General features: G+C 37.9%; 1 protein-coding gene across 1 annotated transcript in view; it reads right to left on the bottom strand.

Moving 5' to 3' along the window:
- Window positions 1-2202: 2202 nt before the first annotated feature.
- The window catches only part of itm2ba (integral membrane protein 2Ba), a 14421-nt gene continuing 1588 nt past the window's right edge, over window positions 2203-15035 (bottom strand). The window contains exons 2-6 of the mRNA XM_079841786.1: window positions 8611-8742; window positions 7322-7489; window positions 7097-7207; window positions 6781-6931; window positions 2203-3217 (exon numbers count right to left, since the gene is read on the bottom strand). Coding sequence (XP_079697912.1) covers window positions 3129-3217; window positions 6781-6931; window positions 7097-7207; window positions 7322-7489; window positions 8611-8742 — 651 coding nt within the window. The 3' untranslated portion in view covers window positions 2203-3128. The remainder of the gene's footprint in view (window positions 3218-6780; window positions 6932-7096; window positions 7208-7321; window positions 7490-8610; window positions 8743-15035) is intronic.

Below are 15035 nucleotides of genomic sequence, written 5' to 3'. Positions count from 1 at the left end.
AGTTATGGTTACTAGTTACTTCTTACAAATAGTAACTGAGTTAGTAACTGAGTTACATCATTATAAAAGTAACTAATTACCAGGGAAAGTATCTACTGAGTTACTTTTTTTTTCTTCAAAACTTGGATGACCCCAATATTAAATATGTTAAATAAATGAATTTGACATTAAATAGAATAAATTATTATAAAATATCGTACATTAATGTACACTATTGTAATGTTGCTGTGGGACAATGTGAGAGACTATCAAATTCAATACATTATTGTAAATATTATCAGTAGGCCTACTATAGTGTAAATATTATCAGTACTATACTACTCCTTTGGTAGTGGAGCTCACGTTTTCATCTGGGTTTTTAGCCACTTATTTTGTGGTGGCATGTGATGATGTGAGGCGCTTCATTAGATTAGAATTACTTGCCACCGCCGTGGAGAGACTCTTTCTTCCTGGGCATAAATTACACGTTACATAAACATTCTTACCTTTCACCTCAACGAGGGAAAAGTAGCGCTTATACTTCCAGTTAGCGAAAGCTATCTTTGAAGTCGTTGGACTTGGTGTGTGTGACTGTGCAGATGCGTGTGTGTCATAGGTGTATGTGTGTGAACTCAACCTATCAACCTTGTCTCCCACCCACCAATCATCATCAGTTATGTGTACTACCCCACCCACTCCCCAACACGCATGGCTTGTACGCCCGTACACACAGCAACCAGAGGGAAAAAAACGTTGCAGGTCTGACTGACAGAGAGCCTGTTCGGATGAAAACCGCTTCAGTGAGCTCAATTATAGTAACGCTAACGGTGTTGTAACGGGAGAACCAGTAATTGGTTTGATTACTCGTTAAAAAAAATAATTGAAAAAAATAATTCCATTAGTAACGCCGTTTATCTATAACGCCGTTATTCCCATCACTGCCTATTACTTATTCATTATGTTTTCGAATGTAAAAACCACGCAAACGTCATAAATTGACCTCAAACAACAGTATAAAAAAATTAAAAAGCCATTTCATGACACCTTTAAGACTGTTCATTTCAGAGCAGTCCTTACACTGCTAAGGTCCTCTAAGAAGAAATTTGATAGTTTTACTCAAACTAATGTTTTAGGGTTTCCTATTAAGTGAAGTTAGAAGAGTCTGTATAGGCCTGGTTCCACAGACAGGACTTAGATTAAGCCAGGATTAGGCCTTAGTTCAATTAGGACATTTAAGTAGCTCTTATAAACATGCCTTAGAAAAAAAAAAAAAAAAACATTCCTGATGTGCATCTTGAGACAAAACTGACATTTTAAGACATGTCACTACAAGTTGCTTTCAGTTAAAACAAAAACTAACAACACTTAGTTTTAGTGTATGGTATGAAAGCTTGATTCTGCCACAAAATAAAACATTTTAAAAGATAATTGCGACATTTTTCCTCTCACAACTGTGAGATATAAACTTGCAATTGAGAGTTAAAAGTCCAATTCTGAGAGAGAAAAAGAGACTAATTTCTCGTTGCGTTATAAAGTCAGAAGTGCGAGAAACAATTTTGAGAGAAAAAAGTAGCAATTACCCATTTTGTTTTTTTATTCTGTGGTGGAAACAAGCTTCCATAGTATGGCTTACAAAAATGGTTTCAAATAAAAATATGAACATAAATGAGAAAAAAAACAATTCCCATTCCAAACTGTGATCAATTATGAAAATGTTTAATATTCATTGAATATGTAGGAAGAAAATAGTATCGCAAACATTTAATAATTTATGGTTAATATTAAGCCAAATAATGAACAGTTTTATACACTGATAAGGATTTTTAGACCTGGATATGTTTTTGTTGACATTCTTTTTACCTGCCAAGTTGAAATTTCAACAGAAAAAAAAAGACTAAAAAAGTTGAGTATTAAAGAGTCCTTCTATAGATGTATACGACAGGCCCTTTTTTAATTAAACGATCACATGATTAATGGGGTGGCATATCATACCCCACTCTTACCTACACTGCAAAAGAAGAATACACACTTCAGTAGACCATCAACCAAAAATAACACCCTTTCCACTGCCGGATACAGATCTTTCTGCATAGTTCCTTGTATATGTTTTAAAATGTTTACCATTTGAAAAATGCAGGAGTTTCCCCTTCCACCTCAGAGTTTATTTAAGAATAACAAGATTTTCTTCCTTCGAAAAAGCAGAAATGAAGACAAGACAAAATGAGGTGTCAAATTTTTAATAGTATTAATTTTAACATTAAAACCTTTTTGGGTTATGTGCAAAGTATAAATCATTCCAACTCATGTTGAACTGGTAGACATATTAGTCAGTTTAAACAATCTTTACATAATTCATCCGTCAGTCTACTCTCCCAATACCTCAGCAATCCCTAAATGACATAAAAGCTACACATTTTATTAGTCTACATTTTGTTTTGGATAAATGTTTTTTACATCCTCTAATTTGGATTTCTCTTGGATTATAGGACGTGTTTTAGCAGTGTATTAACTTACAGCAGAGCAGAATCTTTCATTTCAAATAAAAATCTAGACAAAGGTGTAACTAGTACAAAAATCAATTCTATGTGTATTCTTACATGTAATTATTGGCCATATATCACAAATCTCTAGTCAAATATAATTTCCAGAATATAATCTGGTATCGGTGACAGTTCACAGTTTAAACTGCACACAAAACATTTAGTGCATCTTTGAAAGATTTCATCGTACTTTTATCCTCTGTGAATCCTTTCCTCTCCTATGGTCAACTTGGTACTAGTTATTCTGTCATACATGTTCCCACACACCCTGTTGGAGATGAAACTCCCCGCTTAACAAAAAAAAAAAAAAACAGACACAGAAAAAACATTTACTAAGAGAGAGAGAGCGAGAGAGAGAAACTGGTCCAAATGTTTGCCTACACACACATATTTCTACGCATAATATTGCTCTTTGCGTTCATTCACATTCTCTCTCTCTGTGTAATATTGATTGTTGCTATACAGAGAAACAAATCTGAGAGCACCACACACTCCCGCACACACGCACACAAACGGGAAAACAGGAAGAGGTTTAATGGGAGGAGAGGAAGGGTCAAAGTGGAATTTGTCAAAAGTGGTTTATCTTGTTACCCAGCTGTCTTCTCCCACCTACGGCTCACAGATCATGGTCTCCACCACAAACGTGTTCTCAAAGTGGAGGATCTTGTGGCAGTTGAGAGCCTCTCGCTTCTGGATACCTGTAAAGAGAGGGAGAAAAAAAAATGGTATTTGAATTTGTGTGTTTGGTTTCAAAGCTAAATATCGGAAAAAATCTGTGAACACGTTAGTTTTTAGTTGTTACCATTTTTCATGTTTTTAAAAGAAGTCTCTTCTGCTCACCAAGGTTGCATTTATTTGATCAAAATACTGTTAAACAGTAATATTCTAAAATATTATTACAATTCGAAGATAACTGTTTCTCAATGTTAATATATATTAAAATAATTTATTCCGGTGATGCAAAGCTGAATTTTCAGCGTCATTTTCAGTCTTCAGTGTAGGCCTGTCGCGATTGGTCGATATGATCGACTGTGTCGACGCTGTTAATTAGTCAATATTTTTAGTCGACTGGGTAAGTTGGGTACGATATGAAATTGTATTAGTACAGGTACTTTAAAAATGACAGCACTCTAATAAGAGCAGTATTTCTTAATTTGCGATGATGTGTGACAGCAGGAGGGAGGACGGGTGTGTGAGCTCTGCTTCCACCGTTCACTTAACAATGGAAACAGAACAGTCAAATATATACGCGCAGCTCAGAAAAAAGAAAGCAACAGAAAAGAGCGGCGCGGTCGGGACGTGCTTGCGCGCGCTGCCGGACTCGCCTTTCACTCAGACAGATCGCGAGTCGCGACGCCAGTTTTGCGGATTATTGGGTTTGAATGGTCAAAAATATGTAAAAATGCACGTCCTGGCGAGTATTCAGGTAAACGCAGTCGGATATGTCTTTAGTGAACGTATACAGAGTTGAATGAGAAATCGGGTGTTACAATGAATTTGGTCCGTGCAGCTCTTAAAGGGCCGGACCTAATATTCTGTGTGAAGCAGGGCAGGGTAGGAACATGCTGGCCAGGTGAGTTTTTAACCCTAAAACAATGATAAAACGATGAATAGTAAGTTCTGTCATATTATTCAATTACTTTTACTGTTTTTTTGCCATGGCATGGATTCAGTATCGGTATTGAGGTATTGAGGTATTTTAGTCTGGTATTGTATCGAAGTCATAATGTTGGTATCGTGACAACACTATTCTATGTAAAAAGTATTTGCTGATATTCTCTTTTTTTTGTTATGTTGGTTTACAAATTTGTGCCTTTTTACATTGTTACTCTTTTAGTTTTACATTGTGTCAAGGGCTTGTTTACATTTATACTTTTTTATAGTACACTACTGAAGGCCAACGTTGCAAGTTAAATTAAATGTTTTTAGGTTAAATTGTTGAAAATTATTGTGATAAATTAGTCGATAGATTAATCGATAAATTAGTCGATAGCTTAATCGATATAAAAATAGTCGTTAGTGGCTGCCCTACTTCAGTGTAGGGATGTGACGGTGAGGAAATTTTCCCACCGGTTAATTGATGTGTGACAACACCGGTAATACCGGTATCACCGGCGGAGGCTTTTAAATCTAAAGTAACATGCACACGACCGCTCTGAACTGAAAACGCGCCAGTGCGCGCACACCGTGAATGACAGCTCGTCTGTAAATGCGTGCTCTGTGAGTTCATGGGTGCGTCTCAATCAGTTCCCTAGTTCAGTAGTCAGGGCACTGATCAAGCACTGATCAGTCTATGATTGAGATGTACGCCATGAATGAATAACAGTTCGTCCCCTTGTTTATACTCGACGCGCCCGCACGAGCGCGAGGGTGCGCGCGACAAAAAATAAATGCGCGGAGGCTCGCACTGCGGAGCCAGGCGAAAGTAAACAATGCGCACTCTGTGCGGCCGTGCACATTTTACTTTCAGTTTTGAATTAGCGCCAATTCGGCTGCGGGTTGCTTGAATTGTGGGTTCATTAGCCTATTATTTTTTATGAAAAACACAACAACAAAACAAATGACAAACTCCCTTAAATAGGCGCTTTTACGTTTCGCTTTGAAACCAAATCTTCCGCGATCATCTCAGTCAGCTCCTCACTCTTAAATCTGATGAATGACTCCTGCCGCTGCCGAGACTCACGGTCGGATCCTGCTTTGTTAAGCAGACACGTTCAGTTTTTATTTGTATTGTCTGTTCTCTAACTGAACTAAATTATTTTATTACTATAAAAAAATCAAAAAGACGGTGGGCGGTGCCACGGTGGGCAAGTGATGTAACCGGTGTTGAGTCTGGACACCGGTAACACCGGCAACACCGACTATCGTAGCAAGCCTACTTCAGTGACACACGATTCTTCACGAATCATTTTAATATGCAGATTTGCTGCTCAAGAGACATTTATTATGATTATCAATGTTGAAAACAGTTGCACTGCTTAATATTTTTGAGGAAATCCTTATATTTTACGGTTCTTTGATGAATTGAAAGTTTAAATAGAACATCATGGAAAACAGAAATTGTTTGTAACATTACAGATGTGCATAATCGCTGAATAAATTTATTAATTTCTTACTTTTAAAAAAATGGCTGACCGACCACACACACACACACACACCTGACTACGGTATTAATTGCAAAAGGGTTCATGAATGCACAATAGGGATGGAACGATTACTGGTTTCACGATAAACCATGATAAAATGTACTGACTGTTAGAAATATCGTAAAATTTAATTATCATTAAAACCGTGTTTAATTATCACGATTTTGAAATCTTGCAGGTAAATCCTGTCCAGTCACACCGTAGTTTGATGAAGCCACGTTTGAGCGCAGAATCTTGGGGAATGTGGTCTTCACCTCACGGCCGGTGGAAAAGAATCGGGATAGGACTCGGGCAGAAATCACGTTCATGGATGCGATTATTAACGGTACTGTAGAATGAAGCAGAGCAGGCCCGAGTGTTGTGGAGCTGAGCAAGACCGCTGGAGCGATTGTCAATGAGAGATGAACGCAACACACGCCTCGCGAGCAGTGGGACTTTTATTATGACACAGTCGCCGGCGCCACTTCCGCTTTTCCGGTCATGAGTATGAGGTAACGCAGCTCTGTTTATCATATCAGATACATCTGAGTGTGTTGAAAATGATGTTATGACGTTACTCTGTGCATTCGCTCGGCGGCTGCTATGACACTTGTTCACACTGCTGTGAGAGTAAACCGAGGGGAACGCAGATATGAAGCCATCGACAGGCAACTGCCTCACACGTCCCGGTTCCTTGGTTAAAAGAGCAATTTTCTCACGATTTACAAATAGTTGGAAACATTTGGGATATTTTAAGTACTCAACTGAACAAAATATATAACACTGGCCTAGTGGTTTTTGGATATTTTACTGAAAAAATGTTACATAGTGCACCTTTAAAAAAAAGTGCATAGAGCTGCTTGTTTTATTTGTTGTTTGTTGATTTTCAAAGTTAAAACTCGTCTAAATGTTTTCAGTGTGCGCATCTGTTCTTTTTGAACACCACCTCATTTGAACAAAACCGTGATAATTTGAGTCACTATAATCGCGATATGAAATTCATACCGTTCCATCTCTAATGCACAAAAAAAGGAACATCTTAATTGGCAAAAAACAGAAATTGTCCGAGCTTAATTAGCCTAAAAACAATGGGATGCTCGTCACAAGTACAGGTGGACAAGTTAATGTGCGTTTACCAAAAACGGTCTCTCTGCGCTCCAGTTTGTACGTCTCTCTTCCTTTGCAGAGGTCTTCGATGAACTCTCCCAGTTTATCCATATGATCTATCTTCCCAGTCACTATCATCTGTTCACGGACTAGGTAGGACTGCGGCAGGTATGTTCCAGCCTGCAAACACACAACCAGTTACACCGTCACATGCTTGCAAAGCCTTGCCAGTTAACCACCTAGACAGCATTTCAGGTCATTGCTCAAATATCTATGTAGGCAGCTCGCTAAGTCGAGGCAGACCAAAGGATGGCTACTTTGATGAAGCTCTGTTTCTGCCGTTACCTCGATGTTGATCAGGAGTTCCATGAGGCCTTTGGGCGGCATCACGACAGAAGTGTTGAGATGAATGATATAGCATTTGTTCAGACGCAGATCCAGATAGGCTGTCAGTTCCTACGAGCAAAGGAGGAAAACCAGCATGTTACTATTTTGGTACAAGTAGTTTATTTTTGGAAATCTGGTGGGGAACTTTGTGAGGGAGAGAGGGAGATAAACATTGGCTTTCACCTTTTTGAAGTCATGAACTATATCAGCAGGGTCACTGTCACTGAACTTGGGCACTGGGATGTTAATGAACTCCACCCCCTCCAGAAAGCTCACCCTCTCCTCAATTCTGTCCCAAACCTTGTAGTTATCCTCAAAGTAGTTCGCCCCACAGTAATACATCTTCTGCTCCTGAAGACCATCATGAAGAGACACATTCTTTTACCATGATCAGCTAGACGCACTCATCTCTGATTGTATAAGCATGTTTAAGAAAAATTAATACATCAATACTTTGCACCAATTTTGTAACCAAAGACTTTTAAAAAATTATACAGTTAATTGAATAGTTAGGTTAACTCTTTCCCCGCCAGCATTTTTTAAAAGTTGCCAGCCACTGCCAGCATTTTTGATCATTTTCACAGCCCCCAGAATATTTTGTATGAATATCTGAACATGCAATATATCAAGAGAAAGTTTAATTAGCCGTTTAATGTTGACGATCGAGTTATTTTACATATGCATAGGATTACATATGATATCGCTTGTTTCTACTGCTTCTTCATGTCTTTTGTTAAGGAAATTCAGTACAAGATGTGTAATAGCGAAAAATGGCAGAAGTTCTGTCAGTGGCGGGGAAAGAGTTAACATCAAATAAATGCAGTTGAACTGAATGAATGCCCTTTTTGACAAGGCTAAGTGATACAATTTGTATGGCTTTCCTTAAAAAATTGTCTCAGAGGAACCATAATTTGGACAAAATAGCAATCGTTACAGTGTAGATTAGAAACCAAATGGGGTTTTAATGTGCTACAAGACTGTGAAAAGGGGCTGTGGTGTTTCCTTTTGCCAAAAACTTAACTCATAATGCACATTTGATTTCGGCACCGCTCCTCTGTCAATCTGACTGCCCATGGGCGAGGGATACAAAAATGTGGAAGTTCAATCTGTAGTTTTATTAAAAGCCCTGGAGCTGTTAAAAGTCGCATCATCCAGTGGACTTTTGCTGACAAATAAATGGTACTCTTTCTTCATGCAGGTAACATAAAGAGCACATATTGTTCATTTGCATTTACTAATGACACAGTAACAATTGGCCTATCCTTAAACTTATCCTTTAATGCAAAAACTAAAATACATTAAAAGTCTAATTAACATAATACGTTTTTAACCATTTTTTCATGGAATAACCATTTAATCATACTGATAAACATCACTGAATCTGTTTGAACTTTTTATTACCTTCATTTCTGAAATAAGTTTAAGGATACAACAGATTTAGGTCATGCATCTGATGGAACTGGTTCTCTCACCTCTATGAAGTAATACCTGTACAGGTAAGCTCCGCCCACAACCACACCTGAAAGAATAAGGGCCAGCCCCAGACACATGCACCAGCACCAGGCCCTGGACTGCTGCCTGATACGCAGAATGTCCTCCACATCCTGCACACACACACACACGTACACAGAAAGAAATATTGAAAGATATGCTCCTAGTCAAATTTGTTTCTTTAAGCAGTTGGTGACCTCAACAATACATGCTCAGGGTTTTTCCTACATTGAAAATTTTTTGGCGGCCGCCAAAACAAATTTTTGCCCCGCCAAAGCCTTATTTGATCAGTTATTGTGATTTATGAGTGATGTAGATCTACTGCGCTTGTGATCGGCGCATGTTAACTGATGACAGAGAGAACGAGCGGAGAGCCCTATCCCGCGCGCACGCTCTCGGTCTTCAAAATAAGCACTGTTTTAGCATTCTAATATTTCACATATCACGTTAATCAAAAGGTCGGAAGACCGAATCCATGTTGCACGTGGTGGATTCGGACATTTTTTTCCTTGAACTACCGCTGGATGTGAATTGCGCTCAAAAAACGCTAACTCTTCACCGACCAGCTGACATAAACCATACTTTCAATAAACGGGAAACAAATCCTATCCAGTTATTAAGTGTTTTCTGTGTGTTGACAAATCTTTCGCGATGTTCTAACAGACGGGATTCACACACAACGCGTCTGCTAGTGTCCGATTCGCGACCTAATGACTCCTTTGAATCGAATCATTTTAACGACTGGTTAGAACAACTGAACTGTCCAACACTGAACTCACGAATCAGTTTAATCATTTACTCAGAACATCTGAAATGAGAACACAAGTGTGCTCACCCAATTTAGCAAGAGTGGATAGTAAGAATTAGTTTGAATTATCCACAGTCTTTCAGCTTATTTCTGTTGACAATGTGTAGTAAATAAATAGCCTAAAATCATTCAGTTTAGACTGGAGTGAGGTGAAACCAGAACAAAGTTGTTATTAGCTAGCTGATAATTTTATGAAATTGTATATGGCAGAAAATTAGGCTATTTGTTATTTTTTTTAATACTATTTTTTAATATTGATATGGTTATATACCAAAACAATTATTTGTAAATAGTGTAAAAATGAGGAACAAAAGAAACAAAAATCAAGGTATCGAAATAAGATAAGCAAAAATTACAAACTGTTTCTTTGAATTTATTTTAAATGTATTGTCAGTATTGCGCTTGCAGATCACGTGGGTAGGGTACTTTTTACTGTGTATGTGTGGATGACCATGTCGGTCAGCCACCACTGAAGACCATTTTTGACCCAGGAAAAACCCTGATGCTACATTTAGGCTACTCTTAAGTTAGCCTTGGTGTAGACAAACATTACACATATATTATTTTTGATAACATATGGGCTCAGTTCACGCACCAAATGTTCACAATTTTTCCACAGAACCCTGGTTACTACTGCATCTGCATGAATTTAGTCTTAAACAAGAGTTTTCTTCGATTTAATGTGAGTGTGTTTAGCCTGGGTGTGGCTTTGATCAAAACAATTGTATTGTGCGCAACAGATACTGGGAAATTTCCAACCTCCCTCCAGAGACCAACAGGAACAAACATTCTGCATGATGCAAATGAACAAAACATAAGCTGACACAGTGACTGATGAACATGGACGAAAGTGAAAACAAATCGGACTGAGCATGGCGACAATTTGGCACCATATCTTCTTGGTCCTCGATTGTTTTTATCTCCGTCATATTTTTCACATAAAACATAATGAGAGCAAAACAAGATAAGCGAGCTAAGCTTTCCTGTGTTTACAACAGCCATCATATTGTAGACTCCAGGGAAATTATGAGCAACTAAAGTGGGTACATTTCAGCTGGAAACGTCCATGATATACATAAAGGTTTGTTTACGTGCGTCAAGTGATGCAGTCGTTGCTACTTTTCCCATGACAATGCTGCAATTTAAAGGAGTGTCTAGTCATCATTATCTCTCCTCTAGTTCAGTAAACACCAACCTCATGATCTTGCACATATTTATTTCAATTTATATGTTTGAAAATGAACAATCCTAATCAAGGATCTAAATAAACTAACAATTATTTAATAACGTCTTAATATTGTGATTATTTCTTCAATTAGATTGGATAAAAAAAGCCTAGTTTAATTTGAGCTTTAAAAATTCTGAAATATTCTTCTACTGTTTATAGTTTTTGTTGTTAAAATTTTTTTAGTACATGTAATACTTTATATATTGTGGTTAGTATTTATATAATATTTTTGTAACACTTTATTTTGCAATGTCCTTGTTATACATAACATTACATGTACTTACTTTAGTAGTATTATACATAATTACAAGGAACTAACCCAAATCCAGACCCTATAGTAAGTACAAGTTGTTAATATTAGTCACTACTTATTTTTGTAATTACTAGGGGTGTGACGAGACGCTTATCTCCCGAGATGAGACACGAGATTGAGATGAGATTTTTACATAGTATTTTTAAGAAATCCTCAATGATGAAATGCATGACTAGAAAAATTGTTTGCAGGTGCATTTGAAATGTTTTAACATCTTGTAATGGATGTCATTTCAGTTCTACTTTCTGAGTATGAATTATCATATGCAACAAGCACTGTAAAGGTTTTGCCAAAAACTCAACTGACTGGCTTCTTTCCTGTATGATTGTCTCTTCATACCTTAGAACTACACATGAGCTTCTTTTGACCTCCTAACTGAACTCCTTCCCACAAACTGATCATAGATATTAAGTGCAAACAATAACCATTATACCATAATCAAAGTACTCAATAATCAAACTGCAAATAGAGACCACATTTTTCTTCAAGCATGATACAGAGCTAAGAGATGGTTACAACGAGAGCTTTTATATTTGGAGATATTTGTGTGCCTCAGGGAGCCGCTTTCAATTTCGCGATCGTGCGTACTCTGAATAGAGCGGTGGTGCGGAACCTGCATTTTAAAATAAAAGTCTGACGATACTTCTGCGGCGCAACGAATTCCTCCGCCACGGTCCAGTCCACTAACATGTAACACACTTGTACCACAAGAAAGCGCACAGTTTAGTCTTTAATCTTGTGGAACGAGATCTCGTCACACCCCTAGTAATTTACAGTATAACAGCTTAATATATCTGAACTAATGTTTTATAATGGTCCGAAAAAAAGGTTTTTTTTTATCTGATTGATCGCCCCTCTAAAGGGACATGGTGTGGACAAAATATGAAAAAATATATTTCAAAACATTTGTGTTCCCCAGAGAAACTTTGTGTCTGCTAGCAAACAAATCGAAAGGTTTGCGAGTGAACGTAAAGTTTCTCAGGGGAGCACAAAACATTTGCATTAGAACGTAAATGCACTTAAATAAAACTTTTCCTCCCATCTCATATTCTCCCCCATCACCATGTCCTTTTAGGGGCTCCATAACAGTTAGTTGCAAATATTTTGCACAAGAGATGTCACAGTGAGGAAATGTTCACACAGGTATTATGGATAACACCAGTTGAATTCACAATGATGCATACTCTGTGTATAGGGAGCAGCATGTTTTTACACGATGAGATTTGTCAGTGGCGCTCAGGATCCGTTGCGCACCAAATCCTCAGTCATCGTCCTGTCAGTCATCTCTCCCTACCTTCAACACGTGATAAGTGAAATCTGACTCCTGCTGCTCGTGTTGCATGGAGCAGAGCAGAGCAGAGCAGGGCTCTACATAGCGGCCGAAAATGACTGCGTGCGACTGTGAAAAAATATTTAGGCGCACCGGTGCGAGTGACCCGATCGATTCTCATGAATAGATGTATAATACAATCGGAATAAAAACTACAACTGCCAAAGTGCATCAACACTGACTGACTGAGCAACTGTTGCGTTTCGTGCTGCAATCAACTGCTTTTCATGCCTTTTGTCAGCAGAGCATGAGCAAAAAACGTGTACGACGGACTACACTTCACAGATTGTTTACCAGGTGAAACGTGTGTGACGCAGCCATGCGCGCTTACCAGACGCCTCGCGCTGATGTTTCTTTGCAACCAAAATTAACTAGAAATACTACATTTGGATTATCATAAACCAGGTCGGAAATTAACAGGGGCTTGGGGCAAAAATGCCACCAAAAATGAATTAATAAAAAATCATTTTAAAACGCCCCTGTATGAGTGCTTGATTTAATCTGTATCAGCTGCAGTCCATACAAATGACTAGATGCATATGAGTGAGTACATCATGAATCCATTTACCAAACCGTGTTTTTATCTTACCCCGAATCACTACGGTACACATATAATAAGTGTTTATATTCTGACTATTCAATTCCAGTTTGGGTCGCAGCGCTGCGGAGGAGCACAGTCCCTGTGTGACTCGCCATAGACACAAACAGAGAGAAGTAGATCTGGCTGCAGTGTTCTTCCGCGAGACGCGTGCAGTTCTGTTTATTAAGCGCCAGAGCGCATAAAGTTATGGACAGCTATTGCTCCGAGTATTGACGTGATCTTGTACAAAAGTCCAATAGACAAGTTGATATTAATTAACAACGTTTTAGGCACAATACTGTCTATTTCGGGAAACTACACCAGAACGTTGCGCATCTCCAAGCGGTTTGATTCGAATGAATCTGCGTTTGAACGATTGAATGAACGACTCGCACATAAGACTTGACGCCACCTACTGGCGGTTTTATTTTCATTTATACTTTGCATGGACTTTTTATTTAAAATATAAAGCTTTTAACTAAGTTTCAGTTTAACTTGTACATAGCCTATTTCTAAATTCAAAAAGTTATATTTAAAACATTCATACAACATTATTCACCCATGAGCTGCATTAAATCTGTGTAAATGTGTCTAAACAGCACTTCAGATGGAGCTGCTGTGGCACTTCTACAGTGCAAAGATTGATCTTTTGATGCTGATTTAATTTGATTGGTAACAGTCTGGTTGTGTCTTATTGCTCTAACTGAATTTATTGTTTAAATTAACATTTTAAAAACAAAATTTCTATTTTAATTGAAGAAATTGCCAAAAGATGATGCATACATTTAATAAGATTAGAAAACATTGCTCTTATAATGGTAAAAATGCCCCTGGACATTAATTTAAAGGGACAAAGATTATCCTGGGAAAGTTATAATTGGAATGCGTGTTATTGATCAGAAAGTGCTCCTATATTTTGGACTGTGCTCCTATTTTTTTTAAATTAGGAGCACAAGTGCTCCTCAAGAAAAATGTTAGCGTAGAGCCCTGCAGAGGCTTTCAGTTTATAATTGTAGTGTCTGTTGTCCAACTGAACTAAATGGTTTCTATTTCTATTAAAAAAGTCTAATGTGCACCAATACAAAAAAATCATTTTGAATGCTGATTTGCTGATTAAACAAACATTTGAAGCTACATTCAAATGATTTTCTACTGAAAATAGTTTGACTTTGAAGTTAGGCATAATCTAGGACACCAACCCAAGCTTTAATTATCTGTGAAGGAAAAGCATCTGCACAACATGAAATGCAGACAAAATCATCCTAATGCAATGTTCAGTTTTAAAGGTATAGTAGGCAATTTTCTTTGTTATTCTGGTTGAAACTCTCTTCGCATCCTAATAGCAATCAATAATAGAAGTGGTCTATATATTTATTTTTTAAATAATTTACACACATCTTCAGGATCAAAAAAATGTTCATCAAATTATTGCATTTGGTCCGATCTGCCTGTCAACATACACATTTCCATACCTCCACGCGCAAACATCACACATCAGTGCGTTCCGTAAGGCTATGCAGAGTTGTAGACAGACAGTCACCAAGCGCCTCAAATAAACAGTTTATGGTTTACGGTTCCTCCGGAAACAAAACACGCTTGTGCTGCGTTTACGCCAAGTCGTAACCATAATTACAAGATGGCAACCCGTGACGTTCTACCCAGTCCTCAGACACGGATTTATGCATTTCTATACCAACGCCAAGCAAGTGGTACAAGCTCTTTAAATTGTTTTACTTTCATTATTGTTGTAATGTCATGTGCTTTGAGATGAGGTAATTTAACACCGTCTCTCATGACGCTTTGCAGAATCTGCTCCGGCTAGAAATTCATGTTTTGAAGGAGGCGTGGCTTTGGAGACGCTCTGAAGGGAAGGTGGGATCTAATGCTTTCAAAGCTAGCTTGCTATTGCAAGCCTCTCCGAAATTGCCTACCCTAACTAAAGTCCTTTACTTATTACGGTTTGGATTTCAATTCTTTTATATATTCACAACATGCACAGATTTATATCTTATGTTCATGTGATGTTCTGTTTGCATGAATGCACTTCCTGTAGTCTCTCACTTCCTTCACTCTCACATTTACACAAACATACCTGTTTCAAATACACCCCGCCTCTCCCTCTCTCACACTCACACACACACACAGAG

This window comes from Gobio gobio (assembly GCF_949357685.1).
Source record: "Gobio gobio genome assembly, chromosome: 17".
Taxonomy (NCBI): domain Eukaryota; kingdom Metazoa; phylum Chordata; class Actinopteri; order Cypriniformes; family Gobionidae; genus Gobio; species Gobio gobio.
Note: the sequence above shows the minus strand (reverse complement) of the source record. Positions and strands in the feature narration are given on the sequence as shown.